The sequence below is a fragment of the Gorilla gorilla genome, chromosome 23 (assembly GCF_029281585.2).
Source record: "Gorilla gorilla gorilla isolate KB3781 chromosome 23, NHGRI_mGorGor1-v2.1_pri, whole genome shotgun sequence".
NCBI lineage: Eukaryota > Metazoa > Chordata > Mammalia > Primates > Hominidae > Gorilla > Gorilla gorilla.
This window is the reverse complement of record NC_086018.1, coordinates 18013600-18040537: the sequence shown is the minus strand read 5'-3', so window position 1 is coordinate 18040537 and position 26938 is coordinate 18013600. Positions and strand designations below refer to the sequence as shown.

General features: G+C 49.0%; 1 protein-coding gene across 9 annotated transcripts in view; it reads right to left on the bottom strand.

Moving 5' to 3' along the window:
• Window positions 1–26938, bottom strand: part of MED15 (mediator complex subunit 15) — an 80211-nt gene that overhangs the window by 28630 nt on the left and 24643 nt on the right. For 4 of the 9 annotated variants that reach the window (XM_004063058.5, XM_004063059.5, XM_055375007.2 and 1 more), the window contains exons 2-5: window positions 21676–21763; window positions 7515–7566; window positions 5822–5851; window positions 3846–4058 (exon numbers count right to left, since the gene is read on the bottom strand). In XM_004063058.5, coding sequence (XP_004063106.2) covers window positions 3846–4058; window positions 5822–5851; window positions 7515–7566; window positions 21676–21763 — 383 coding nt within the window. Of the gene's footprint in view, window positions 1–3845; window positions 4059–5821; window positions 5852–7514; window positions 7567–7654; window positions 8040–21675; window positions 21764–26938 lie in introns of those variants that run through there. The other 5 variants (XM_055375008.2, XM_055375010.2, XM_055375009.2 and 2 more) reach the window with 4 other exon arrangements.

The window sequence follows — 26938 nt, the reverse complement described above, 5'->3', positions numbered from 1 at the left end:
TTTATATACCCCATGGCCCATAACTAACAGTTCCTGTATGTGTGGTCACTGGGCATGCCTACATGTGTCTATTATTTCTGTTCACCTTCATGGTGTCTCTCCTTCCCTTCAAGGCTGGTGATCTTTGTATGCTGATTGCTTGACCTTAATGTGCAACTGTCACAGGTCTTACACTGGGGTCATGTTCCTCCAATCTGCACCTGCTTCAATCTGCACCTGCTTCTGGGGGGTATGGGGGGTGACACAGGACCCAGCACAAATCCTGGCTGACTACAGGAATCCCAAGCTTTCTTTTCCCCACCTTGCAGCAGCCGAGGCTCTGGAGGACAAAGCCTTCCCAACTGCTGCAGGCCAGCATTCCAAAGTGCATCCTAACCAGAACCTAGTTATCCAGGAGGAGAACATGTCCTCAGCACCCCAGTCCATCACACAACTGGCAGTAGAAATTATTTTTAAAGTCGGCTTTACATGCACGTTATATAAAACTCATGAGAAACAAAAATGCGCAGAGTGAAAAGCTTTGCTTCCAACTCTCTACTGCAGCCCCAGCCATTGGAACAACCAGCAGTTTCAGCCTTTTCCGACTAACCTGGGTCACCTGAAAACTATCACAATGTCCCCTGGCCTACCCTTTGAGAGTCCCTGGCAAAACCTCTGACCCAGGCTCTGTCCTCTTGGTGGCACTAGATGAAGATCTGAAAGGGCCTTAATCATGCAGTAGTGTTTGGGAAAGGTGTCAGGAAGGGGTATCAAATGCCCATCAGACAACACTACTAGTTTCAGGGAGACCAGGGAGGCAAGTGGTGAAGGGCAGGGAGAGTTGGTCTCTGACAAAGGTGGTAACAAGATCCTGAAGTAGAGAATCCACTGTAACTTTTTCTTTTTTCTTTTGAGACAGAGTCTCGCTCTGTTGCCCAGGCTGGAGTGCAGTGGCACGATCTCGGCTCACTGCAAGCTCCGCCTCCCAGGTTCATGCCATTCTCCTGCCTCAGTCTCCCGAGTAGCTGGGACTACAGGCACCCACCACTACGCCCGGCTAATTTTTTGTATTTTTAGTAGAGACAGGGTCTCACCGTGTTAGCCAGGATGGTCTCGATCTCCTGACCTCGTGATCCGCCTGCCTCAGCCTCCCAAAGTGCTGGGATTACAGGCGTGAGCCACCGCGCCCGGCCCCCACTGTAACTTTCAACTAGTGCCACACAGAAGACCAGTCCCCTTGGAAGCTAAAAACAGGATGTGGGGGCCAAGGCCAGACTGGGGAGGGCGTGGGCAGGATATCAAGCTTCACCACTGAACTTCTGACAAAGAACTGGTTTAAGACAAAGTCTCTGAAGTGGGATGATAAGGCAACTCATGTGAGCATTCTAAACTCATACATTTAAAAACAATTTATTATCAAGTATAAGCTCATGATTAAAAAAAAAATGCACCAAGTACACAAGAGTAGAACGTGACAAGGAACTTGAGCCGGCACTTCTGTGGGTCCTCCCTAAACCCAGCTGGTGTACTTATCTGATGTGCTAAAAAGAGTGAGGTAATGAGAGCTTGGGACGAAGAACCAGGCAGATTGTTCTAGGATGAGGAAACCAGCATGTGCTGAGAGTTAGACAACAGGAAGTAAGAGGAGAATTAAGGTATGAGAAGGGAAGGTGGCTCGGGATGGAAGAAGATTCCAGAGCAGGAGTGGGTAGAAATGAGGATGCCTATGGCCTCAAAGAAGAGGAAACCTGACACAGGATAGGGTAGGAGTGTGAGGACGGGGTCAGGCAGCAGCTTCGATCTCAGCTCTTGGCCTGGGGTGTGACTCCAGTTCTCGTTAGCAGCTGCTACACTGACAAAGCAGAGGGGGCGATGCTGCCCTCTTCATAGGGTTATCATGAGGGATGTGTGACAAAAATATATTGAAGCACTGAAGCCTGTACACAGATATCCACAGCAGCTTTGTTTGCATAATAGTAAGCAAAAGCAGGAAACAACCCAAATGTCCTTCATGGGTGAATGAATAAGCAAACTGTGGAAAATCCGTTCCATGGAACACTACTTAGTGATGAAAAGGAATGAATTACTGATAAAACCTGGGTGGATCTCAAGGGTATCAGATTGAATTTAAAAAGCCAATCTCAAAAAGTCACATACGGTATGATTCCATTTATACAACATTCACAAAGGGACAGAACTACAGAGACACACAACAGATCAGCAATTGTCACTGCTTAGGGCTGGAGGGAGGGCGCGATCTCTGAGAGGTAACACAAGAGAGTTGGTTGGTGGTAATGGAACGGCTCCGCATGCCAACTGTGGTGATGGCTACTTGATTTGACACGTGGTAAAATCTCACAGACCTACACATACCCATATATGTAGCCCAAGAATGAGGGTAAAAAACTGATGAAGTCGGCCGGGCATGATGGCTCACGTCTGTAATCCCAGCACTTTGGGAGGCTCAGGAGAGAAGATCACTTGAGGTCAGGAGTTTGAGACCAGCCTGACCAACATGGTGAAACCCCATCTCCACTAAAAATATAAAATTAGCTGGGCATGGTGGCAGGCGCCTGTAGTCCCAGGTAGTCGGAGGCTGAGGCAAGAGAACTGCTTGAACCCGGAAGGCAGAAGTTGCAGTGAGCTGAGATCACAACACTGCACTCCAGCCTGGGCAACAAGAGTGAAACTCTGTCTCAAAAAAAAAAAAAACTGATGAAGTCCAAGTTAAGTCTCTAACTGAGGTGATTACACTGCCTCAACATTAATTTCTTGGTTTTGACAATGTTCTATGTAAGATATTATTATTGGGGAGAGCTGGGTAAAGGACATGTGGGAACTCTCTATGCTATTCCGCAACTTCCTGTGACTCCTATTTTAAAAACAAAAAGTTACATGAAAGGGGAAAAAAACACTAAAGCACTTTGCAGTGGGCACAGCACACTCTAAGAAATATTGATGGGACTCAAGGATACATCAAGATAGGTCCTAAGGGCAGGCGTGGTGGCTCACGCCTGTAATCCCAACACTTTGGGAGGCCGAGGTGAGCAGATCGCTTGAGCCCAGGAGTTCAAGATAAGCCTGGGCAACATGGTGAAGTCCCATCTCTACAAAAAATACAAAATATTAGCCGGGTGCGGTGCTGTGAGCCTATAGTCCTAGCTACTTGGGAGGCTGTGGTGTGAGGATCACCTGAGCCCAGGATGTCCAGGCTGCAGTGAGCCGTGATTGTGCCACTGCACTCCAATGTGGCCCACAGAGCGAGACCCCGTCTCAAAAGACAGGTCCTGGAAAGAAGAGGGAGGTTCTTTGCCTCCCCTTTAGAGCAGCTTTGGTTCACCTATAACACCTGATCACAGCCCAGTTTCCCACCACAGCAGCCGTGTGGAGAGGACACAGAGTCTCCTTCATGGAAAGGAAGCCAGAAGATAATATGGCTGCAAGCCACACCCATGGTGACCAAGGGGCAAGGGCAGCACTAGAAGAGATGGTGCCCAGAGCTCGGGCAGACAGTGGAGTTGTGGTTGCTGGCACTCAGCCCTGCCTTGTAGCTGAGAACCCTCTGAAACACACTGTATCTATTTCAGCCACAAAACACAAACCTTTGGATGGAGTCTCAGGCCATCCCCACCCTCCTGCCCAGGGCTAGGAGGAGGAGGAGGGCCCAGCATCCCTTAACCCTTCTGGGAGCTCAACGAAAATTGGAAGCCTTTTCTCTCCACATACAACAAAGATTTAAAAAACAAAAAAACCAGAGCGATTTGGAGCTTCTCCATGCTTTTCTTGATACCATCATAAGCACAGGAATAAAATGTGTTGTCGTTTGCAAGGAAAGCGGCAAATCCTCCAAGAAGTGTGGTACTCACTCTGTGGAGTTGCCGTAGACACGACAGCCATGCTGTGAGGGGCCATCCCCGAGGTCCCAGGAGGCGGCTGCCCTGAGAGAGACATTGGCTGTCCCATGGCACCAAGGCTACCCATCCCGCCCAGAGACTGTCCCGGGCCCCGAGGAGGCATGCCAATTCCAGCGGCTCCCGCAGCAGGTCCGCCAGTCAGGCTCTGGAGTGCATTCATAGGATCTGTGGGAACACAAGGGCAGAGCTTCTCAGGAAAGGGCCTATCAGACTGACCATAGCTCAAAGGGCGTAAGGCTCACAGAGCACAGATCTCTCCTACCTACAGGCTCAATCCCCTCACAGCCCCAAGCAGTAAGAGATTAGGCTCCTGGAGACTCCCAAATACGAATGGCTAGGACGCCAGGTGTGTTGGTCACTGCATGACCCATACCTCTAGCCTGGCCTGGACCAGGGTCCTAATGTTAAGGGACAAATGACCTCTCTGATGCCGGCAGATACGCTAAAGATGGGCTGAGGCCTTGAGGGCAGGTGGCAACCCCTGCCTCTCCTGGCTGTCCAGCCCTCCTGCTGGGTGAGCATACAAAGCACGATGGGCCCTTCTGAGCAAGCGGTAACACAGTGGCCAGGGGATGCTCTCCCAGGGAGGGCACAAGTCCACAGGCACACACAGCTCCACTCGTGCTATTGCAGAGTCCAACTCAGCCTGGGCCCCTGTGTGCAGGGCCACCATGCCAGAACAGCTGAGGGGTGCAGAGGAGGGCTCCACAGAGCACTGAGGAGAAATGTCCCAAGCCCACCAGGTCAGCAGCTCAGTGAGCAATGCCACAACCAAGGACAAGGATGCCATTGTCACAACAGTGTGGACTTCATAGCAAACAGCTACCCACAGACAGGTATGTCCTGGCAGGACCGCCATGTCACACAACTGGGTGGTACCCAGGACCCCATGCTCCAATGCCAAGGGGCCCAGATGTTCTGGCCACATGCTCTCGCTGCCGCTCAGCCCCAGTTAGCCAAGAATCCCTGTCCTGGCTGAGAGGTGAGACCCACACGGGCAGAGACAGCTGGCATGTACAGCTCTACTGTCTAGGGCAGGGCAGACAGTGGCGTGCAGCCTGTGAGGTCAGTGCACTCCCTTCCCAATGGCAGAATGCAGTTGGCCAGCCTGGATCTGTTCAACCCCTTCCCTTGCAGCTTAGTCAGCAGAGACCAAGGCTGAATTGACAGAATTCCCCTTATGTGATAAACCCTGAAATTTAAAAATATGGATTTCTAAACTTTTTTTTTTGAGATGGAGTCTCACTCAGTCATCCAGGTTGGAGTGCAGTGGTGCGATCTCAACTCACTGCAACCTCAGCCTCCCAGGTTCAAGCGATTCTCATGCCTCAGCCTCCTGAGTAGTTGGGACTACAACGCGTGCCACCACAGCCGGCTATTTTTGTGTTTTTAGTAGAGATGGGGTTTTACCATATTGGCCAGGCTGGTCTTGAACTCCTGACCTCAACTGATCTGCCTGCCTCAGCCTCCCAAAGTGTTGGGATTACAGGCATGAGCCACAGCACCCAGCCAGATTTCTAAATTTACAAAGAAACTTTGTAACTTAAAAAAGTGAATTCACAGCATTTTCTCAGAAATGCTACTACATATTATTACACTGAAAACAGCATAATAATTCTCTACCAGAGAGCTCAACACTTTTGGATAATGTCTTAATAGCTTTGTGAGTGTTTATCTTTTTGCTGGGCAAAGGCAGCATTTGTGTGAAACGGGATGGGGAGGATCATGCGACTTCACAGTCTGCAGGAAGATGAAGGGCTGGAGAGGTCAGGGCACAGCTGGTCAGCCTCCTCCCTCCAGAGTTCTCTCCGCAAGCATTCTCCTCTAGTGACAGGTTAACCCAGGCACATGAGGCATGCACTATGTCATTCTTGCCACCTCAAATCCAAAGTTGGGAGAAACTTTAACTCAAAAGGGAAAACTCTTACCACTGACGGAAGCTTGAGATTTCTTGTTATCTATATGAAAACACAAACAAAAAAACCAAAGTAAACATAGTTTTATATAACCACATATTTCCATGGGTAGGTCAGTTCTGTAGGCATTTGCCCAAGCCTTAATCCCCACGGAGCTCCTAGTACTCCCCGCTACTGGGGGAAGTGTTTCTACTCTTGGCAGCGCTGACCCCACAAGGGACCTGACAAGGGGTGCAGAGGGTGCAGAGTAGCTCCAGGGTCAACCTGGGGCCTTAGGGAGCTGCCCCCAAGGCTGAAGCACTCTGGGGTTGGGGACCCTGGGCCTACTCTGGCTTTCCTTTTTCCCAGGTCCAGAGTCTCAGCTCAGCCCTGAGCAAACAAATAATAGAACGCTACAGGAACCCACGGCGGGGCTGGAGTGGTGCCAAGACTTGACACTGCCTCCCTTTGCAGCCCACTCTGGTGAGGCAGTGTCTCTGTTACCTAGATGAGGAAACTGAGGTTGTCCACGGCCAGCTGGAAGCCAGTCCAGCTGACCCCAGTGCCCAGCGGAGAACTTCTGTAGCAGTCATGGGGCCCTGAGCCTCCTGCTCGGCTGCTTCCCATGACCTCATGAGCCCCACAGGACTGTGTGCACCAGCCAGGCCACTGTCCCTGAAAGCAGAACATGCGGAGTCTGCCAGCGCATCTGGGCCAGATCATCTGGGCTGCTCCTTCTCCTCTTACACATCCCAGTGACTTTCCAACACCACAGAGAGTGAGATCAGTGAAGTTCACTTTGCTGGCCATTCTGGTGAAAAGTTAGTGTGGAAAGAAGCAAAACCTACCAGGCTCTGGGGTGCTCAATGTCTCCCTTTGACCCAGCAACACACTGAAGGTACAGCTGCCTGTCCCTAACCCACAGGGGAATAGAAATAGGACTCGCCAGGCACATGCTCCAAGGACAGGCCTGTGTCAAGAGAAGCCTGCCTCTGGTGGTTATGCAGTGGCAGTGGGCAGGAGCCATTGTTGGCTGAAAACACAGAGCAGCTGCTGGCCCCAGTTTCCTTCACAGGCTGTGGCCATCCAGGAACACTTGGTGTCCACATACGTCCACGTAACACACACAAGCACGAAGACCCTGGCCCTAGCATGCAATGACAACTCATTTCTGTAGAGCTGGGGCCACTGCCTGGCTGACAGAACCACACTGGGCCCTCTGAATCAGAGAAGGCACAACATGAGGTTAACACGGGGGCCCTCAGGACAGCAGGGAGCCAGGGTGCAGACTCAGGAGGTCCTCCTCAGAAGCTTCTAGTCTGGAGGGAACATATGCCTAAGTGTCTCTGGCCTCCATGGGTCAATAAAATCAACTTTTAGGGAAGAGAGTTTCTGTTCCAGGGTAAACAGAACTTCCCAGAAGTAAAAACAACAGCCCTATGAAAAGGGAGATTAAGTGAGCAAGTGAAACAGCAACCCGTTTAGACCACTTTGAGGACAGCATTTCCATGATGCTAGAATCAGCATTTTTGAGGCCAAGGCTCTGGGAGGATGGGGGGATCTGGAATCAAACGCAAGGCAGTGAAGAACTTCCCAGAAGCAAGTGAGGTGACACAGACCTTCTGACTCAGGCACCACGGCCTGCCCAGAAAGCTCTGCCGAGGCAGCGTCAGGGCTGGCCTCTCACAGAGATCTCAACAACCCAGAAATGCGAAATCTTACTTACGAATGTCTCGAAAATGGATAATGAGCCTGGCCACGAGAGAAAGGTATTCGTCCTAAAAGTAAAAACAGGAAGCAGTTTAATACCAGATGAAGAAGCGCAGTCATCGGACTCCCCCTTCCCGCCCCCTCGCCTGCTGGCACCGAGCTGAAGCCCATCCTGCAAGGCAGATTCAGACGCTCGCTCGGCCTCCTCTGGAATCCGCCTCTCGGAACAGAGCCGTCAGTGCTCAGCTAGGCTGGCCAATAACAGGCACAAAGAAACAAGAAGGGGACAGAGAGCCTCCAACGGCCACTCCTCTCCCCTGATGGAAAGGCACTCAGCTGAGAGAGCTGGGAGCCATCTCGAGTGCCCTCTCTTCATCACAAAGGGGACAGGCAGGTTGGGGGTGATGAGGCGCTGGCCTGAGGGCACAAGGCCTGTCAGAGGCAGCCGTGGGTGGGCCGCTGTGTCTTTGCACTATCTGTAAAGAAGGGCTTTCATTTCTCAGCCCAGCCTGTTGCTGCCTTTTCACTGATGACGCAGTATCTGCTGAAAATCTGGGCGGCCCTCCCCTGGCTGCGCTTTCCGGGAGAATCTGTGTTCATCTCCATTTACGCACAGGCAAGGGAGAGGGTGAAGCCCACTCTCAGGTGAGGTGAAGGCCACTGGCTGCCAAGGCCCGCTATATGCAAGCTGCTGTGTTTCTGGGATTGCCTGGCAGGGGCTGCCTCCCACCCATTGTCCTCTTTGGCCCCAAGGACACTCACTCCCAAGTATTTCAGGGAAATCACTACTGTGAGTTGGTCTTGTGGTCAATACATGGATGTCTGAGGTAAAGTCTTATTTCAGAGAAACATCCTTGTCTTCTGCTGAAGTGCCCATCCTTCTGGCAGGGCAGCCTGGAAGGGGCAAAGCCCCGGCTCCGTGCCCTGCTCACCCAACCTTCCTCCTGAGTCACTGTGACACTCAGAGTCCATCCACTACACTCATAAGATGGCAGGGCAGAGGGAAGGATGATGAAAAGTGGTCTCAGATGAGTGTAAAAATACAAAGACACTTTCGAAATCTTTATCATCCCACATCTAGCTCCAAACTCTACCCCACTTCTTTTTTTCAGCTCGGGGAATTAGCACAGGACAACATGAAGAAGAAAGGCCCAGGGGAGAGGAAAAGCTGGGATAAGCAGCGAGGCCTGGCCAGAACAAGCGGACACCAAGGCAGTTCTGTCAACACGCCCAGCTTCCGGCTATCCCCATCAATTCCTGATAGGAAAGCTGATGTGCGTGTGAAGGGGGCCCACAGGCAGCCTGTCCCTGAAGGACAGTGGTATGAGAATGGGGGCAATGGAGGTGTGGGAACCTGAGGACACTCAGGAACAGAAGCAAGGTGGCCGGGTATGAGGGGAGAAGGGCCTGGGGGCCAGCCAGGTCAACACCTCACAGCTCCTAAGGCCCTGGACCATTTTTTAGGTCTGCGATACTTTGAATGAATTTGTTTTCTCCACATCCATAAAAGGTAAAACAAGGGGAAGTAGGTTTCAAAAGCAACAAGATACTTTTACTTAGACATAAGACACTCAAACAAAGCTCAGGACCATGTCCCCAAAGCCCTTCTGCATAACACCAGGGCTGAGCAAGACCCACTGCCAGCCCAGCACCTGGAATGCAGTGGGCAGGCGTCATCACCCTGCAGTGCCCAGCACCACTCCTGACCCACAGTAGGGGCAGCCACTGCCATCTGCTCCAGCTCTGCTACCAGACCAGCGTGAGGAGGCTTAGTGGGGAGCAGGGAGGGAGGGGATGCCTGATGTGAGAAACAAGCACAGGAAGCTGTCATGCTGCCAGCCAAGGAGCTTTCTTGTGGGCGATGATACTTCCTACATTCCCCCAAAGGCAGGTTTATCTAGGAACATCTAGGGGCTGAACGCAATGGGTCAACCACAACAACTCCTTTCCAGGGGAGAAAGTCCTGGATCTGAAACTGCGCCTCTGATCCCCCTGGCTGGGCTCTTTCACTCCTGACTCCTCACCATCCACCCCCACCCCCATCCAGATGGACAGATTATTATGCCCCTTTCTGCTCCAAAGCACACCAACTCCCCTAGAACTGCTGCAGAAAAAAGGGCTAAAGAGTCAGGAAACTCCCTTATCTTCATTTGGTCTGCTCCAGCTCCCCTGCTGGCTATCAAAATATAAGTGTCCAGCTGTACCTGAGGCTGAGTATTACAAACCATAAACAATGAACATCATGACAGTAACAGCTAGCACTTGGCACTTTACGGTGCCAGACACAGGAGTCAACAATTCACATGCATTATCACCTTGATTTCTCCCAACCACCCAGAGGCAGGTACTACTAACACACCCAGTTTACAGATAAGAAAACGGAAATCTTAAAAAACTCCATAGAGGCCAATCGTGGAGGCTCACATCTATTATTCCAACATTTTGGGAAGCCAAGGCAGGAGGGTCCCTTGAGGCCAGGAGTTTAAGACCAGCCTGGGCAACATAGTAAGACACCATCTCTACAAAACAAACAAACAAACATTACCCTGGTGTGGTAGCACACGCCAGTGGCCTCAAAGTGGGAGGCTGAGGCTTGAGCCTGGGAGATCAATGCTGCAATGAGCTGTGACCACTCCACTGCACCCCAGCTTGGGCGACAGAGTGAGACCCCACCTCAAAAAGTTAAAAGCTTCACAGAATTTCCACACTTGCTTGACATGTGGAAATCTTGCACAAGTGCCTCACAACATATTGTGGAGTGAACACAAGGAAGGAGAAAGGATAGAAACACATGCTCCATGCTACATACACTGCATGACATACACATTTTATATAAGACCTGCGGAATCTAAACACACATATTTGCTTAAATCTGCCATGAGAAACACTGGAAAGATACACCAAAATTGAAAATCAACAACCCAGCAAGTATCAGGAACTGGGCTGGAAATGTGCCCTCTCTAAACCCACAGTGTTACGGGTTTTCACTTCAGAAGCACGTAAATCTTTTACTATTGAGAAGATAAAGCCAAATCAAGTCGGGCACCTTGGCTCACACCTGTAATCCCAGCACTTTGGGAGGCCAAGACAGGAGGGTCACCTGAGGACAGGAATTCAAGACCAGCCTGGCCAACATGGTGAAACTCCATCTCTACTAAAAATACAAAAAAAATTAGCCAGGCATGGTGGCGCATGCCGGTAATCCCAGCTACTTGGGAGGCTGAGGCAGGAGAATTGCTTGAACCCAGGAGGCAGAGGTTGCAGTGAGCCGCGATCACGCCACTGCACTCCAGCCTGGGCAACAAGAGCGAAAACTGTCTCAAAACAAAAAAAGCAAATCAAAGCTAGGCACAGTGGCACAGTCTTGTAATCCCAGCTACTTGGAAGGATAAAGTAGGAGTATTGCTTACACCCAGGAGTTCAGCCTGGGCAACTGAGGGGCAACTCAGTGAATTTTATTTCTCTAAAAAATATATATATTTTTTGAGATGGGGTCTCACTCTGTCGCCCTGGCTGGAGTGCAGTGACGCGATCATCGCTCACTGCAGTTTCAACTTCCTGGGCTCAAGTGAGCCTCCCCACCTCAGCCTCCTGAGCAGCTGGGACTACATGCATGCGCTACCATGTCCAGCTAATTTATTTATTTATTTATTTTTTAGATGGAGTCTCACTCTGTGGCCCAAGCTGGAGTGCAGTGGTGCAATCTCAGCTCACTGCAAGCTCCGCCTCCCGGGTGGTGCAAGCTATTCTCCTGCCTCAGCCTCCCAAGTAGCTGGGACTACAGGCGCCCACCACCACGTCTGGCTAATTTTTTGTATTTTTTAGTGGAGACGGGGTTTCACTGTGTTAGCCAGGATGGTCTCGATCTCCTGACCTTCTGATCCGCCCACCTCAGCCTCCCAAAGTGCTGGGATTACAAGCGTGAGCCACCACGCCTGGCCAATTTTTTGTATTTTTTGTAGAGACGCGGTTTTGCCATGTTGGCCGGCTTGTCTTTTGCTCAGTCCTCAACCTCCAAAAGTGTTGGGATTACAGGTGTGAGTCACTGTAGCCAGCCTAAAATATTTTTCTAAAATGAAAAGTATAGCAAATCTAAAGAAAAAGGTCCAATTCCTAAACATTCCAAATAAACTAAAACAAATGAGCTGAATATTAAGTTGGTGGCAGAATCATATAGAGAAAAGAAATCTTTTGAGAGGCTTTTTAAAAAAATGAAACAAAAAGCAAAATGTTCTCAATAAAAGGGATACATTTTAAGGACAATTAGAACTTCAAGGTAATCTTAAATGTTTAGTCTACCTTTTGTTATCAGTGGTAATATAAACTGTTTATTCTGAAATGATTTTAAAGTAAAGCAACCAAGTATGCTAATAATATTAGAAACCAAGATATTCATAGTAACAGAAAAGACACATGTTTAAAATGAAAGAAGTAAAAACCCTACATATAAGTTTAAATTTGAATTAGAAATATTAGTGTAAAATTATGGGTTTTTGTTGTTGCTGTTATTTCAAAAACATGTTTTTTCTTAGTTCTGTTCACTGAAAGGCCCAAAGCAATGAACAGACCAGCGCCCACGTAGCATGCTCCAAATGCCACTTTACCGGCAGAAGTCCCCAGGGTTCACTCCCTAGAGGAGCAGCCAATCTGGGTCTAAATGCCAGCAGACTAAGAAAAACTAAAGAGGTTGTGTGAGGGCCCCAAGAGACACAGGAGCTCCTGCAAGATGAGGATGGGACCATCTAAGCATCAAAATGAATGACAGCAATGGACCAGAACACCCCAGATACACAGCCCTGAGCTCAAAATGTCACTCAAAGAGAACCCATCTGTGGCCCTTGGGGAGACTCCTTAGACTGGAAAGATCAGAAAAACAGCATTCCTGGAGGTCCTGAACACACAGGGTTTCAAACAATCATCTAGCCCTGGCTGACGAAAGAAAACCTTTCTTGACAAAAAAAAAAAAAACAACTCCATGTAACGAATGTGGGAGAAAAGCCAGAATTAGTCTACAATCCCTAATTAAATGATGAAACCATCGGAAAGATAATAGGAGCTTTACAAGGGTCAGGCTGTTGTTGCTCTCCAAACCTCCAAATTGTGGTCTTATGGGAATATCAAGATGCCCAGAAATACAAATTAAGGCAATACTTCGGATATATTTTTGCTAAAAGACCATGGCACCCTCTCTGCTCTCCGATTTAGCACCCAGTTCATAAGAAGGAGGGGGCAGGCAGGATGAATCAGCAGCTTGGGAGACATCAGAGCTCATGGGGAGGGCGGCAGGACAGCTGGGCTGCTCCTTCACCAGGCTGGGAGGGGCCAGAGGGGAGAAAAGACCCTCGTTTGGATCCTGATTCAAAGAAGCCAACTATTAGGAAAAAAGCATTGAAACTTGAAAGAGGCCTTCCCATTGATGACAATAGTGACTCCATGTGATTGTCAGGTGGGGCCCTAGTACAGGCCAGTGTGGAGATGCTCAGCAGAGATACAACCCTGAGGGTGGGGATGTGCCCTCGACACTTCAGGAGGGACAGAGAGACAGCCAAGGGAAAAGTCACCAAACCACAGCAACTGCTGACTCCAGATTAGAGGAATATGACGCCTCTGTGCTTTCATGTCTCAGAGTTTTCCTAATAGATTTTGAAATACCATCAAATTCCAGAAAGAGTGGTTCCATGATAGTATCCGTAGCCCCATGGGACCTTGGCCCCAGCCCACAGGACACACCATCAGAAACCAAGTAGGGACGAGGCAGCCCCAGCAGTGCCCTTCACCCAAGGAAATCACACGGCCCTGACCTGGCCACCAAGGGAAAACAGACCTGTTATTCATCATTTTCACTCGTTCCATTAAAAATATATGTAATAGGCTGGCTGAGATACAATTCACCCATTTAAAACATGCCATTCAATGGTTTTTGGTACTACATTCAGAGTTCTGCAGCATTACCAAAATCAATTTTAAAGCATTTTGTTTCTTTTTTTTTTTTTGAGGTGGAGTCTCGCTCTGTCACACAGGCTGAAGTGCAGTGGCACCATCTCAGCTCACTGCAACCTCCACTTCCTAGGTTCAAGTGATTCTCCTGCCTCACCCTCCCAAGTAGCTGGGACTACAGGTATGCGCTGTCACCCCCTACTGATTTTTTTATTTTTAGTAGAGGCAGGATTTCACCATGTTGGCCAGGCTGGTCTCAAACTCTTGGCCTCAAGTGATCCACTGGCCTTGGCCTCCAAAGTGTTGGGATTACAGGCATGGGCCACCGTGCCTGGCCTAATTTTAGAACATCATCTTCACTCCAAATGAAAACTCCATTTCCCTACAGCACCCTTGGCAATCACTAATCAACTTTCTGTCTGTGGCAGGCTAAATAACAGTCCTTAAATCAGGTCCTATTCCCTGGAACCTGTAAATGTGACCTTATTTGAGAAAAAGGTCTTTGCAAATATGATGAAGTTAAACATCTTGAGATGGAGGGCTATCCTGGGTTATGCGGGTGGACCCTAAGTGCAATTGCATGTATCCTCCTAAGAGGGAGGCAGAAGGAAAGTTCACACACACAGAGAAGGCGACGTGAAGATGGAATACAGAGAATGTATTTACCTCGTGATGCTGGACTTGAAGACTGGAGTGATACAGCCACAAGCCAAGGAGTACCAGCAGTGACCAAAAGCTAAAAGATGCAAGAAACAGGTTCCTCTCCTATAGCCTCCCTGCTGCCACTGCGATTTTTACCCATGGTACTGACTTTGAACTTCTGGCCTTGAAACTGTGAGATTAAATTTGTTTTTTTTTTTTGAGACAGAGTCTCACTCTGTCGCCCAGGCTGGAGTGCAGTGCCGCTATCTCGGCTCACTGCAAGCTCCACCTCCCGGGTTCAGCCATTCTCCTGCCTCAGCCTCCCGAGTAGCTGGGACTCCAGGCGCCCGCCACCACGCCTGGCTAGTTGTTTTGTATTTTTAGTAGAGACAGGGGTTTCACCATGTTAGCCAGGATGGTTGCGATCTCCTGATCTTGTGATCTGCCCACCTCAGCCTCCCAAAGTGCTGGGATTACAGGCGTGAGCCACCGCACCCGGCCTAAATTTCTGTTCTTTTAAGCCACCAAGCTTGTAGTAACGTGTTATAGCAGCCACAGGAAACATATGAATTTTGTTACCAGGAGTAGGGTGCCTAAAAATGTGGCAGTGGCTTTGTAACTCAATAACAAAGGAGGGCTAGTAGAATTGTGAGAAGCATGATAGAAAAGGCCTAGGTTTCCTTGAACACGCTGTGGGTATAAATGTGGATGTTAAAGACTCTGTCACCCAGACTCTGCCTTAAAGGAAATGACGAACTTGATACAGAAAGTCTGTATTATCTTCAAGAATACATATACTATCAAAAACAGAATGTTGTTAGAAACATGAAAATTAAAGGTGATTCTAAAGGAACAAAGGAAACAAGGAACATGTTACTGGAAACTAGAGCAAAGGTGATCTTTGTAATATAATGGCAAAAAGTGTAGCTGGATTGTGTCCCGTAGCTGTGTGGAAGGCAGAATCATAAGCAATAAGTTTGCACATTTAGCTGAGCAGACTTCCAATCAACGCATTCAAGACTCAGCTTGGGCCGGGCACAGTGACTCATGCCTATAATCCCAGCACTTTGGGAGGCTGAGGCAGGCAGATCACCTGAGGTCAGGAGTTCAAGACCAGCCTGGCCAACATGGTGAGATCCCATCTTTACTAAAAATACAAAAATTAGCCGGGCGTGGTGGTGGGCACCTGTAATCCCAGCTACTTGGGAGGCTGAGGCAGGAGAATCACTTGAACCTGGGAGGTGGGGGTTACAATGAGCCGAGATCGCGCTACTGCACTCCAGTCTGGGCGACAGAGTGAGACTCAGTCTCAAAAAAATAAAAAAAAAGACTCAGCTTGGTTTCTTCTTTCTGCTTGTAGTAAAATGCAAGAGGAGGCCGGGCATGGTGGCTCACATCTATAATCCCAGCACTTTGGGAGGCCAAGGCAGGCAGATCACTTGAGGTCAGGAGCTCAAGACCAGCCTGGTCAACATGGTGAAACCCTGTCTCTACTAAAAATACAAAAATTAGCTGGGTGTGGTCGTGGGCACCTATAATCCCAGCCACTTGGGAGGCTGAGGCAGGATAATCACCTGAACCCAGGAGGTGGAGGTTGCAGTGACCTGAGATCACGCCACTGCACTCCAGCCTGGGCGAGAGAGTGAGACTCCGTCTCCAAAAAAAAAAAAAAAAAAAGCAACACGAAAGACATAAATTAAGGGTACAATAAAAAGAATTTTAAAAATACACACACACACACACAAAAAAAAAAAAAGAAGAGAGAGAAATTGAGGGAAGAACTGTTAAGCAGAAAGGAATCTAGACTTAATGATTTGGGAAATTCTCAGGCTATTTAGATTGGAAAAAACCAAAATGCTAAAACTAGGAGATTTACTGTTAGGAAAGTGTGTTCTGTAGAGAATGCCAAGGGTGTGGCATATCTTCCAAATTTTTCTAGTGCCAAAGGGATTAAACATGGGACTCATGAATCCCTTCAATCATCTCACAGAAGTGAGGAAGAGAGATAAAATTATCTAGGAAAGATCTGTGGAGAAACCTCATCTAATACTATGAATTCCATCATATACGTAGAAGTTCCACAAGGATTTTGAGAATGTTCTACCAGCAGAAACACTGCCAGCTTGGAGTAGAAAGTTTATAGTCTAGGCAAAATCAAAGAAGAACTCCCAAAATTTTAGAAGCAGGAATAGGCTGATAAAACTACGCAGCCTCAAACATGTACTGCCCTTTAAGAAAGTGAGGGCAGAGACATGGGCTCAGAAGTCAGAGCCATGGACCCAGAGATAGGAGCCTCCAACTTTATGGTAACTTGTTATGGCAGCCATGGGAAACTAATACACTATCTCTATAGATCTCCGTATTCTCTGGATATTTTATAAAAATGCAATGTCATCCTTTGTGACTGCTTCATTTATGTAATGTTTTTAGCTTCATCCATGTTGTAGCATGCATCAGCCCTTCATTGCTTCCTGTGGCCACATGATATTCATTGTATGGATATTCTACATTCTGTTTATCCATTCATCAGCTGGTAGACATTTGGGTTGTTTCCACTTTTGGCTATTTATGATGTTATAATGATGCTATAAACATTTGCGTATATGTTTTTGTGTGGACATGTTTTCTTTTCTCTTGGATATATACCTGGGAGTGAAACTTCTGGGTCGTATGGTAACTCTACATTCAATTTTTTGAGGAACTGTCATACTGTTTTCCACAGCACCATTTCACATTCTCTCCAGCAATGTATGAGAATTCCAATTTCTCTGCCAGGCACGGTGGCTCACCCCTGTAATCCTAGCACTTTGGGGAGGCCAAGATGGGTAGACCACCTGAGGTCAGGAGTTCAAGACCAGCGTGGCCAACATGATGAGACCCTGTCTCTACTAAAAATACAAAAGTTAGCCGGGCATTGGCTGGGCGCAGTGGCTCACACCTGTAATCCCAGCACTTTGGGAGGCCTAGGTGGGTGGATCACAAAGTCAAGAGATCGAGACCATCCTGGCCAACATAGTGAAACCCTGTCTCTACTAAAAATACAAAAATTAGCTGGGCATGGTGGCGCATTCCTGTAGTCCCAGCTACTTGGGAGGCTGAGGCAGGGTAATTGTTTGAACCTGGGAGGTGGAGGTTGCGGTGAGCCGAGATCCCGCCACTGCACTCTAGCCTGGCGACAGAGCGAGACTCCGTCTCAAAAAAAAAAAAAAAAAATTAGCTGGGCGTGATGGTGTGTGCCTATAGTCCCAGCTACCCAGGAGGCTGAGGCAGGAAAATCACCGGAATTTGGGAGGCGAAGGCTGTAGTGAGACGAGATTGTGCCACTGCACTCTAGCCTGGGCGACAGAGCGAGACTGTCTCAAAAAGAAAGAGAATTCCAATTTCTCTACATCTTTGCCAACGCTTATTATTGTCTTTTTTAAAAATCATAGCCCTTATAATGGAAATGAAGTGGCATCTCATTGTGGTTTTTATTTGCAATCCCCTAATGACTAGTGATGTCGAGCATCTTTTCACATGGTTGTTGGCCATTTGTATCTCTTATTTGGAGATAGGTTTATTCAAGTATTTTGCCTATTTTTTATTTTATTTATTTTTATTTATTTATTTTTTGAGACGGAGTCTCACTCTGTCACCCAGGCTGGAGTGCAGTGGCATGATCTCAGCTCACTGCAAGCTCCACCTCCTGGGTTCACGCCATTCTCCTGCCTCAGCCTCCTGAGTAGCTGGGACTACAGGCGCCCACCACCACGCCTGGCTAATTTTTTTTCCTTTTTTTGTATTTTTAGTAGAGACAGGGTTTCACCCTGTTAGCCAGGATGGTCTCAATCTCCTGACCTCGTGATCTGCCCACCTCGGCCTCCCCAAGTGCTGGGATTACAGGTGTGAGCCACCGCGCCTAGCTGTATGTTGCCTATTTTTTAGTTGTTTTTTGTTGTTGTTGTTGTTGAGTTGTAGGAGTTCTTTATGTATTCTGGATATTAAACCCTTACCTGATATGTGATTTGCAAATATTTTCTCCCAACCCATGGGTTGTTTTTCCCTCTTATGACAGTGTCCTATGATGTACAAGTTTTTAATTTTGATGAAGTCAAATTTATCTACGTTTTTTGTAGCTTGTGCTTTTTTGGCATCATATCTAAGAAACTACTGCCTAATCCAAGGTCATGAAGATGTATGCCTCTGCTTTCTTCTAAGATATTTATAGTTTTAGCTTGTAAATTTAGGTTTTTGACCCATTTTGAGTTAATTTTTTAAAAAGTTTTTTAGAGACAGAGTCTCACTCTGTCACCCAGGCTGGAACATGTTGGTACAATCATAGCTTACTGTAATCTCAAACTCCTGGGATCAAGTGACCCTCCAGCCTCAGCCTGTCGATTAGGCAGGACTACAGGCACGCGCCACCATGCCTGGCTGGTGTTTTTTATTTTGAGTTAAGTTTTGTATAGGGTATGAAGTTGGGGCTCGACCTCAATATTTTGTATGTAGTTACCCAGTTGTCCTAGAAACTACTGTGATTTATGTATTTAAAATTTTATTTTTGGCACAAAATGGAAAGGCTGCCTACACTGTCATCTTCAGAAAGAGTGGCACAGCCTTTCCCTAATCTGTCAAAAACCTTATGTGGCTTTCCACGTCCTCCAGGAGCAATTTCTAGCCCTTTCCACAGCCCCCCTTGGGTAAACCTCTTATGAGAGGTGTCCTGCTCTCCGGCATGATTACAATGCATCACTAACACCCCCTGCATCCCTCCACTTCCACTGCACTCCAGCCTGGCCGACAGAGCGAGACTGTCTCAAAAAAACAAAAATGAAAATAAATAAATAAAATCCCCCCTATATATTTGCAAATTATATATTTAATAACAGACTTATATCCAAATGCATAAAGAACTATTACAACCCAACAATAAAAAGACTAACAACCCAATTTAAAAATGGACAGAGGATCTGAATAGACATTACTCCAAAGAAAATATACAAATGGCCAAAAAGCACATGAAAAAGATGCTCAACATCATTAGTCACTAGGCAAATGCAGATCAAAACAATGCAAATTACACCCATTACAATGGCTAAAATTAAAATAGACAATAACAAGTATTGGAGAGGATGAGGAGAAACTGAAACCTCATTTAAGCTGCTGGTGAGAATTTAAAATAGTGCAGTTGCTTTGGGAAACATCTGGCAATTCCTCAAAAGGTCAAATACAGAGGTAGGGTATGACCCAGCAACTCTACCCCTAGGTATATACCCAAGAGAAATGAAAACACAGCCCACACAAAAATTTATACATTAACATATTGTTCTGCTTACTCATAATAACCAAAAAGTAGAAACTATGTAAATGTCCACCAACTAACGAATGGCTATAAAATATGTGATATGGCCATCCAGAAATGGAATATTTGACAATAAAAAGGAATAAAGTTGGCCAGGCACGGTGGCTCACGTCCGTAATCCCAGCACTTTGGGAGGCCAAGGCAAGTGGATCACCTGAGGTCAGGAGTTCGAGACCAGCCTGGCCAACATAGCCCCAGACCAATGCAAAACCCCATCTCTACTAAAAATACGAAAATTAGCCAGGCATGGTGGCACACACCTGTAATCCCAGCTACTAAGGAGGCTGAGACAGGAGAATTGCTTGAACCCAGTGGGGGAGGTTGCAGTGAGCCGAGATCGTGCCATTGCACTCCAGCCTGGGTGACACAGCGAGACTCCATCTAAAAAAAACAAAAGAGGAATAAAATATATACCAAACATGGTTCATGGACCTTGAACCTTGAAAATATTATGCTAAGTGAAATAAGCCAGCTGCAAAATAAAAACATATATTGTACGTGGCTGGGTGCGGTGGCTCATGCCTGTAATCCCTGCACTTTGGGAGGCTGAGGCGGGCGGATCACCTGAGCTCAGGAGTTTGAGACCAGCCTGGCCAACATGATGAAACCCAGTCTCTACTAAAAATACAAAAAATTAGTCGAGTGTGGTGGTGGGCACCTGTAATCCTGGCTACTTGGGAGGCTGAGGCGGAAGAATCGCTTGAACCTGGTAGGCGGAGGTTGCAGTGAGCTGAGATTGTGCCACTGCACTCCAACCTGGGCACATGAGGAAAACTGTCACACACACACACACACACACACACACAAAAAACCATATGTTGTACAATTATATTTATATGGAAAATTCCGAATAGGCAAATCTACAGCAGTAGAAAGTATAAGTGGTAGCTGAGGGTTGAAGGAAAAGGGAGTGTGACTGCTAACAGGTATAAAGTTTCTTTAAAAAATGTTGAAGGCTGGGCATGGTGGCTCACACTTGTAATCCCAGCATTTAGGGAGGACAAGGCATGGGGATAGCTTGAGATCAGGAGTTCAAGACTAGCCTGGGCAACATAATGGGACCTCGTCTCCACAAAATATAAAAAACTTAGCCGGGTGTGGTGGCACATGCCTGTAGTCCCAGCTACTCAGAAGACTGAGAAAGGAGGATCGCTTAAGCCCGGGAGATTGAGGCTGCAGTGGGCTGAGATCACGCCACTGCACTCCAGCCTGGGTACAGAGTGAGACCCTGTCTCAAAAAAAAAAAGTTCTAAAATTAGGCCAGGCTTGGTGGCTCGCACCTGTGACCCCAGCACTTTGGGAGGCCTAGGCAAGAGGATGGCATAGGGCCAAAAGTTTGAAACCAGCCTGGACAACACAGGGAAGCTGCACCTCTTTTTATTTATTAATGAATGTTCCAAAATTAGATTTTGGTGATGGCCACACAACTCTGTGAATATCCTAAAGACCACTGAAATGTAAACTTTAAAGGGTGAACCGTATAAAGCTCTTAAAGAAAAAGAAAAAGCTTATCAAACGTATCCGTAGTACAGAGCCCACTCTACCCCACCTCAGTGACACGTATCCATAATACAGAGCCCACTCTACCCCACCTCAGTCCCTGTGCTCTTGCAGCTCTGCCTTGCACACACACGTGCACACAAGTGAATATGTGTTTTGTTCATTTCTAGTAAAACGGTTCTGTCCCAGGGAGCACACACAGATGAAAGGAGGTGGTCACATAAAGCCCTCAGGGTGGTGCCCCACCCAGGGAGAAAGCCCACATGTAGTGGAAATCCTTCTTCTCCACTCCACCTGTGGCGAGTTCTAGATAAGCATCACCTTCTTCACTTAGCAAAAGGGGACAGGAATGCTTCTGGGCCCATGCCTCAGGGCCCTGTAGGGCTTAGGTAAGGACCCCTAGGAGGGGCTGAGGACAAACCAGGTTCTTGCTCATGGCATTGATCCCTTCCACAGGACCAGCTAGGGGCCTGAGCAAGCTTCCTGTAGGATTCACAGGGGCTGACCACAGATGAAAGGTGACGGCAGTGAGGTCTGGGGCCAGAGGCTGGGCCTGCAACCCAAGTGCCCTCCCTGTACCATGGACACACAGGAGGACCCAGACTGCTGCAGGCAAAACCAACTGTGCCTGTCATCAATCGATGAGCAAACACCCCACCCCTACACCCTAGGACACCCAACAGAGGGGTTCCAAAGTCTGTGACGCTCTCCTCTCCAAGTCTCTCTGCCAGAGTGGCTCCACTTACTAGGGCCTTACCCGGGTCTTGGCCTTCAGGAAAACATGGCTCTCCATATCCTTGCTGGATTTACTGTGTGCCACACCAGCTTTCCTCATGGCATCCTCGCTGAAACACAAAAGGAGAAGAGACGTTTGCACACACCAGTGACTCCACCGCTGCAGGGCCCTGGCCAACAGGCCCTGCATAGCAGCTGCCCCTGATGACAAGGTGCTATCGCCAGCACACCAGCCTGGCTGAGGTCCAGGAGAGGCATATGGGAAGGGGCACTCAACAGAGAGCAATGACAGGCCACTGAGTAAGGGAGAAAGCGAGCAGGGTGATCAGAAAAAAGGGACAGGAAAGGTGGTCGCCATGAAGCAAAGAGAGAGCCCTAGCATGAGGGGACGGAGGGGGGAGGGGTTGCCCCTAGGGATGGCTCACAACCAGTTCAGGATCAAGGAAGTACACATTAGACTACTGGGTGGCCAGCTGGCCTCTATTTCCTGCTCTCTGAGTGGCCTGCGTTCCCCATGAACTCTGCCAGATGGTAGCACCCTGGTTCTAGACTCGATTTTACTCCTATAAAATGAAGGGGCCACATGAAGTCATCTCTCAGTCCCTCCCAAGGCAAGGGTCTGTCCCTATGTGGGACAATGCAGGTCCTATATGTGGGATCAAAGAGACAAGCTCCAACTTAACTTCTAGCTAGAGACAAGAAGAGAAAGACCACATAAATGTGAAAAATATCTTTAAAAACCCATTTACCAACAATTTTGTACTAAGAGATAGAATCCTATGAAGAGTTTTTCATCACACTGCTGCTCCACGGGGATAAAGAGCCATGTACATCAGTTAAGCTGGAGACCCCTCGAATGCAGCACATGCTGCCCCACCCACCCCCACCCCCACCTCCCACACTCACACACAGAAAGACAAAAACAAGTGTGAATCTGTTAGAAAGGCCTGGCCTGTAGCTCCCAGGGGTGGACTGCTCTGGTGTGCTCACTGCCTGCCTTCTTCCCAGTGGGATGGGTCTCTTCCTTGCCTGGCCTCCCACCCTGGGCTTGCTGATAAAGAAACAAGTGGCCAGGTGCAGTGCCACATGCCTGTAATCCCAACACTTTGGGAGGCCAAGGCGGGTGGATCATCTGAGGTCAGGAGTTCAAAACCAACCTGACCAACATGGTGAAACCCTGTCTCTACTAAAAATACAAAAGTAGCAGGGTGCGGTTGCGCATGCCTGTAATCCCAGCTACAAAGGAGGCTGAGTCAGGAGAATCGCTTGAACCGCGAGGTGGAGGTTGCAGTGAGCCGAGATCGCGCCAAGATCGCGCCACTGCACTCTAGCCTGGGTGACAGAGCGAAACTCCATCTCAAAAAAAAAAAAAAAAAAAAAAGAAAGAAAGAAACAGGCTGAGCACGGTGGCTCACGCCTGTAATCCCAGCACTTTGGGAGGCCAAGGCGGGCAGATCACGAGGTCAGGCGAGCACGACCATCCTGACTAACACAGTGAAACCCTGTCTCTACTAAAAATACAAAAAATTAGCTGGGCATGGTGGCAGGCGCCTGTAGTCCCAGCTACTCGGGAGGCTGAGGCAGGAGAATCGCATGAACCCGGGAGGCGGAGCTTGCAGTGAGCGGAGATTGCGCCACTGCACTTCAGCCTGGGCAACAGTGCGAGACTCCGTCTCAAAAAAAAAAAAAAAAAAAGAAAGAAAAAGAAAAAAGAAACAAGCAAACACGTCAGGGCTCTGGGGCCTTGCCTCTGAGTGAATTGAATAGGCCCAGTCCAGCTCATGCTAGAAAGCATTCTGACCACTCCAAACAGCAACCAGCCAACCTCAGGAAACTGAACCAATGTACAGACGGGGCTACAGCAATATGACTGTGATTCTTAAAGACATCACAGAAAGGAGGTTTAATGCTGAGAGGTGCATACATCTGTCCTAATGTAAAAAGAAAAACAAAATGACATTGACCTACCACCCTGCTAGATTCAAAAAGCACTCTTGGGCTGGGCACGATGGCTCAGGTCTGTAATCCCAGCACTTTGGGAGGCCGAGGCAGGTGGATCACCTGAGGTCAGGAGTTTGAGACCAGCCTGGCTAACGTGATGAAACCCTGTCTCCACTAAAAATACAAAAATTAGTCGGGTGTGGTGGCAGGCACCTGTGGTCCCAGCTACTCGGGAGGCTGAGGCAGGAGAATCGCTTGAACCCTGGAGGCAGAGGTTGCAGTGAGCCAAGATGGCACCACTGCACTCCAGCCTGGGCGACAGAACGAGACTCCTGCACTCTTGGAGTTCCTACCTCCCTGTCTGCTTCCTGAAGCCTGAACGGAGGCAAGGAGGCAGCAAGGGGTTTCTGCTCACAAGGCATCCAGGGGTGGAACAGACAAGTAAGAAAGGTCACCAGGGCCACAAAAGATGAGAGAGTTAACAATTCAGGAGGATAATGACAACCAACTCACGCGCGGTACTGGGTCAGAGTCCTGGGGAAGCGAGGCATGGGTGGGCTGGGAGGACCCTGTACTCATGCTCTCAGGTTAGCATGGGGCAGGGTCTCCACACCCAGAGGCTGAGATAATAGCTGCTAGGCCCCAAGAAGTCAGTGAGCATTTCTGATAGAAGTGGCTGCACAGGCCTGTTTTCTGAAGGTTGCCTCATCTGTGCCCCTCAAGGCAGGTATGCCCTTCAAAGGCATACTTGTTCTTCCCACCTTCCTTTTTTCTTTTTCTTCTTTTGTTTTTTGAGACAACGTCTCACTCTCTCACAGGTGCAGCGCAGTGGGGCAAACACAGCTCACTGCAGCTTCAAACTCCTGGGCTCAAGTATCCTCCCACCTCAGCCTCCCAAATAGCTGGGACTACAGGCATGCGCCACCACGCCTGGCTAATTTTTTTATTTTTTACTTTTTTTGTAGAGACAGGGTCTTGCTTTGTTGCCCAGGCTGGTCTCAAACTCCTGGCCTTAAGTGATCCTCCACCTTGGCCTCCCAAAGCACTGGGACCAATAGGGAGACCCAGGGAAGAGCAGTAGAAACAGCAGGGGAGCATTTGCAGGCCAAGCAGGACGGCCTGGAGGCTGGCTGTGTAAGGAGTGGGGAGGCTGTGGGTGGCAGATGTGGCCAGGAGTCAGAGAGGAAGAAGGGTGCAGAAGAGTCTGGGGAGTGACAACCAGTTACACAGATGGGCTCTGTGCCCACCAGCAGCGATCAGAGAGCAAAGCCAGGCTTGATACAAAAGCAGTCCTTTTGAGCTGCTACTGGCCATTTTTGAGAGTGTCAGCAGACTGGCAGGCCCCAGACAGACACTGTCTTGGTGCAGCAGAGACACCTGGCACAGTCAGAGAGACAAGATCTAGAAACACAGCTTAGTGCAATAGCTCTGAGGTGGTGGGATGACCAGGTTGAAGAAACATGCTTGGTGAGCTGAAGGCAAGGTGGCACCATACACCAGGGGATGTACTGGCAGACGGACCCTGTCCTGTCCTGGGTAATGTCACAGATGACATGGACACTGTGGGCACCGTCAGCTACTCAGAGCCTGAGGAGCATGGACCAAGCTGGAGGCCAGAAACAGGCAAGTCTTGACAGTCCAACACCAGGAAACCGAGTTGGGGTAAATGTCCAGTTCCACATGAGCTTCGGAGGGTCAGAGTGGGGCCGAGGAGCAAGGTGCTCCTCCAGCAAGGCTAGGGCTCAGAACAGCAGCACTGTGCCATGTCACTCCCACATCTCTCCCACAGCATCCACCCAGGGAGGCCCAGCAGGTTTGGTGGCCAGTAACAGACCCTGTGTGGTTTTGCAGTTCTGTCAACTGTATTTTTGAAAATGTCTTTGCTCCTGTTTCTAGTTTGAAGATCAAGTGTCACAAAATAGAGACAAAGCGAAAAAGAACCCAGGAACTCTGCAGCTAATCCCCCACACTTCCCTGCAGATGCCTGCCCTTTCCTCTCCAGCTGGCCTGGCGCTTTTCAGAGGCATCCCCTGCCTGGACATTGACTCCACGAGGGTACCCATTTCACACTCCTGCTGAGGTCAAGTCCCCTTCCTTCCTCCCTTAGACCTAACACACCCGCTGCGGGAGGCTGTAGGCAGGACCCAGGCCCACCTTCAGAACAGCACTGGCTGCTCCCAAAGCCCCCTTCTGATCTCCCTGAGCTGGGCTCTGCTGCCATCCCCAGCATGCCTTCCTGAGCAGCCAGACCCGAATGGCTACTCCTCAGTCTCTGTCTCCTGAAAACAAAACCCTTCGAGCCACTGTCACGAAATGAAAGGAAACTATCACACAAGGAGACAGCCCCCAACACGGAGTAAGGAGCACAGCCTGAGACAAAGAACAGAGAACCCACATGTCACAGTGAGCTCTTCCCCCACACAAGCAAGCCGGGAAGACGAGGGCCTGTCCAGCCAGAGGACAAAGAGCAGACTGGTGTCAGCTCACAAGGGAAGACCCTCGATGGCTGTCCTGCCACAGTCCCCAACATAAGCAACAGGCTCGCAAACAGTACAGGCCTATGAGGCGGCCACCAAAGAACCCAAGGCTGCCTGGGTGGTGCTCGCTCTAGCTGAGGAAGGGGGCTGGGGGCCACTCCCTGGTTGCGACCAGCCAGACCTCTGAACACAAGGACTGTTACCAGCTCAGAGCACACAGTCCCTTGCTGTGAACTGGGCTCCAATGCTCTGCCTTTGGCCATGGTCTAGCTGGTTGTCATAGCTATGTCTGTGTACTCAGTCAGGGTTCAACTGGTATCTAGCTTAGACTGAAGCCTCCCAGGGGACCGATTCATCATTACAGGCCCTTGGAGCTCCCCCACCAAGGGGTCTGAGGATGTCCTTACTGTCCAGAACTGTTCCCAGAACACAGTGTGTCTTAATGGCATTGCCCAACCCGCCTGAGCAGCCAGCAGGGATACATCAAGAAAAGCTCTTCGTGTCTTCATCTCCCAGCACCAAGTGCCCATCCCAGAAACCTGGGAACTCCCTTCACTTTCTGACTGCCACCTTTAATTCTCCAAAGTTCAAATCTTTGCCCCAACTCCCACTGCATCTGTGGCAATTCCTCCCAAAGGGCCTCTGTCTCCCGTTCCCATTCCTACCCCCACGCCCTCGCCAGCTCCCCAGGTCACATGACTGCCAGTGAGCGACTGCCACTGAGTGTGGGAAGCAACCCAGGCCCCTGCTTGCTTTGAGCCTCGCTCCTCACCAGCAGAGCAGGCAGCCTGTCCAGGAGCCCACTGAGAAGCCTGCCCCACACACTCTCCCCAGGGCCCCAGGGACGATGACCTACTACCTGGCACA